Source organism: Myotis davidii, unplaced genomic scaffold (genome assembly GCF_000327345.1).
Source record: "Myotis davidii unplaced genomic scaffold, ASM32734v1 scaffold581, whole genome shotgun sequence".
In the NCBI taxonomy this organism is placed as follows: Eukaryota; Metazoa; Chordata; class Mammalia; order Chiroptera; family Vespertilionidae; genus Myotis; species Myotis davidii.
This window is the reverse complement of record NW_006291426.1, coordinates 37,731-40,948: the sequence shown is the minus strand read 5'-3', so window position 1 is coordinate 40,948 and position 3,218 is coordinate 37,731. Positions and strand designations below refer to the sequence as shown.

Below are 3,218 nucleotides of genomic sequence, written 5' to 3'. Positions count from 1 at the left end.
TCCCTTATCAGTGATAGCGTTGGCAAATATGTTCTCCCATGCAGTGGGTCTTCTTGTCGTTTTGTTGATGGTTTCCTTTGCTGTGAAGAAGCTTTTTGTTTTGGTGTAGTCCCATTTGTTTATTTTCTCTTTAGTTTCCAATGCCCTAGGAACTGTATTGGTGAAGAAATTGCTTCAGCCTATGTCTGGGATTTTGCTGCCTTTGGATTCCTCTAGTATTTTTATGGTTTCGCATCTTATGTTTAAGTCCTTTATCCATTTTGTTTATTTTTGTGTTTATTTTTGTGTATGGTGTAAGTTGATGATCTTGTTTCATTTTATTGCAGGTATCTGTCCAGTTTTCCCAGCACCATTTATTGAAAAGACTGTCTTGACTCCATTGTATACTCTTGCCTCCTTTGTCGAATATTAATTGGGCATAGTGGTTTGGGTCGATTTCTGGGGTCTGGAAGAGACATCTTGAAAATGCCTAATGAAAGTTGTCATTTTTTCATGGTGAAGGGATTGGAGTCCATGTTGATGAAAACACCTTGGCGGCTGCGGCAGCCATCAGTGGCAGCAGCAGTGGGGTGATGGGGGTGGCACCTTACCCTGATTAGCCCAGTCGCCTCCCACAGAAGGTGGCCAGACTGCAGCTAAGCCATCAGTAGGACATCTCCTGAGGGCTCCCGGACTGTGAGAGGGGGCAGGCTGAGCTGAGGCACGCCCCCCCCCCCAGTGCACGAATTTCATGCACTGGGCCTTTAGTTATGATAATAACAGCTAATATTTGGGTGATTACGTACTAAATCTTATGCCAAATGCTTTATGCATAATATCTCATTTAATCTTTGTCACACTCTATAAATATTAGTCTCATTTTAAACGGAAAACAAACTTTTCAGAGAGAACATAAATTGCTGATGGTCAAGAGCTAGAAAGTGGAAGAAATGAAACTTGAATCCAATCTGTCTGACCCCAGAACTGATATTCTCATTCACTACTGTAGTCTATAAGATACTTCTAGCATTGCTATTCTATTTCTGGTTACTGGATTCCTTATATACGAATTCTGCATTTGAGGGGTGATGGAGGATCTATAAGTTATTGAGAAAATCTGTATATAAAATGTTCAAACCATTATATTATTTTTTTAAATATATTTTTGTATTAATTTCAGAGAGGAAGGGAGAGGAAGAGAGACAGAAACAGCAATAATGAGAGAGAATCATTGATCGGCTGCCTCCTGCATGGCTCCCACTGGGGAATCAAGCCTGCAACCTGGACATGTGCCCTTACCATTATATTCTTTTTAAATAACATAAATGCAGGTGCAACTGCTAATATTAATTTATTCATTTCACATTTATTATTGAGTGCCTACTGTGTGCCAGCACTGTTCTAGGAGCTGGAGAGACAGCAGTGATAAAAGCAATGTCTCAGCTCTGGAGCTTATATTTGGTTGGGGTAAGGGTGTGGGAAAGAAAAGGAGAAACAAATTATATATATATTAGATGGTGTTAAGAACTACGGAGAAAATAAAGCAAATAAGGGAGATTAAGAGGGCAGAGGAAGATGGAAGACTGTATTGAACAAGGTGAAGCCAAGGAAAGCCTCTCTGATAAGGCAACATCTAAAAGAGATGCAGAAACAAGCTAAGTAGATATGTGAGGGAAGACCATGCCAGGCAGGAAGTAAGGGAGAAGAAGTAAGCTTGCTCAAAGAGTGAGAAGGCCAGTAGGGCGTATTCACAGTGGAGGTAATAAGAATTGGTCAGATTCTGCATATATCTGGAAGGTAGAATGATAGCATTAAAAAAGATCTTAATATAGAGAACAAAGCTATTTAAATATAAATTTTCTTTGTCATTATACAGTATCAAACATTCTAAAGAATGAAGTAGAAACGTAAGATGACTTACTTTACTGCTCAATGCATTTATTTCCCGTTCAGCTTTATGTAATTTACTGATTAAAACAGTATTTTGTTCATTGCTTGATTGTAGCTCTTTTTCCAAGCGTTCAGCATGTAGTTTAACTGACTGTTTTTCAGCCTTTTATTAAAACAAAGTATTTTATAAATTTGTTCATAACTTTTCACAATTATATCAAAATAAAGCAAGCACTATTTAAAATATAAGTGTAATCCACTACACAAAATTAATCAAAATCTCAACATGTACTGAAGAAAAAATATTTTTCTCAAAGTATATAGTAGAATTCAAATGAAAGATGTTTGCTCCAAGAAATATGCAACAAAGACATCTAGAACAAACATATATCAAGAGCCACCAATGAAATAAAACTCATATATTTATCTGGTGAATGCACTCACTTGATGCCTACTTATTCTTATTGCTGACATAATTGGAACAAATATTTTTGGGGGTTCTAAATCCATAGTAGATATAAAAAAGCATATTAGAAATAGAAAACAGGGCTCATTTATAACAGTAAGAAGTGAGAATTGAAAATCTAAAGTCAATGGAGTTTTTTTAAAGAGAGATATAAGAATTCAAAGTCCTTAACTAATTTGTAGCCTTTGAAAGTACGGGCAAAGAGCTCAATAGCTCTTGACCTCATCATATAATAAAGATTCTTAATGAAGTCTGAAGTTGTCCAAAAAATTCTGGTTGGTAATATAGTATTCTTTAGTTAGGGAGAGAAAACTAAATGCTTTCTTAAAATAGTCCTACTCAAAATAGTTAAAATAAAAATTGCTTGGCATTTAAAGGATAAGCTTCAGCTTTTATCTCATTTCTTATATATCTTAAATATAATATAAGGAGTGTATTCAAATAATTCAGAAAATAAAACCCTACTTTCCTCAAATATACAATAATACTTTCTGGGCTCACTGATAGCCAAAAATGTCAAAGAAGAAAGAAATGCTGTTTTCATGTACTTATTTTCATTTCACCTGACAAAATTAAATACAGGCTCTTTTGAAAATGTCACAAATGAACTTCCCATCTTTTTGTCATCATTTTAACTTGTCCTGAAAACAATCACTCTAAATGACCTCAATGAAAAGTTTCACACTGGAACCATATGCCATATTTAATTACAATCATCCACTTATTTGTCACTGTATAAATACATTAGGGATGAAAGGATGGAACATAAAACATAAGCAGTATCATTCTGAATTGTCTCACATCTAAAGACCAACAATACTGACAACTTTAGTTCAGGACCAGTAAATACTATAAAAAGCTTCATACACAAAATAAAAAAAAA

The 3,218-nt window shown here is 35.1% G+C and overlaps 1 protein-coding gene across 1 annotated transcript in view; it reads right to left on the bottom strand.

The window, feature by feature from the left end:
* The window catches only part of CEP83 (centrosomal protein 83kDa), an 83,432-nt gene that overhangs the window by 47,313 nt on the left and 32,901 nt on the right, over window positions 1-3,218 (bottom strand). The window contains exon 7 of the mRNA XM_006764637.2: window positions 1,901-2,032. Within this exon, the coding sequence (XP_006764700.1) occupies window positions 1,901-2,032 (132 nt within the window). The remainder of the gene's footprint in view (window positions 1-1,900; window positions 2,033-3,218) is intronic.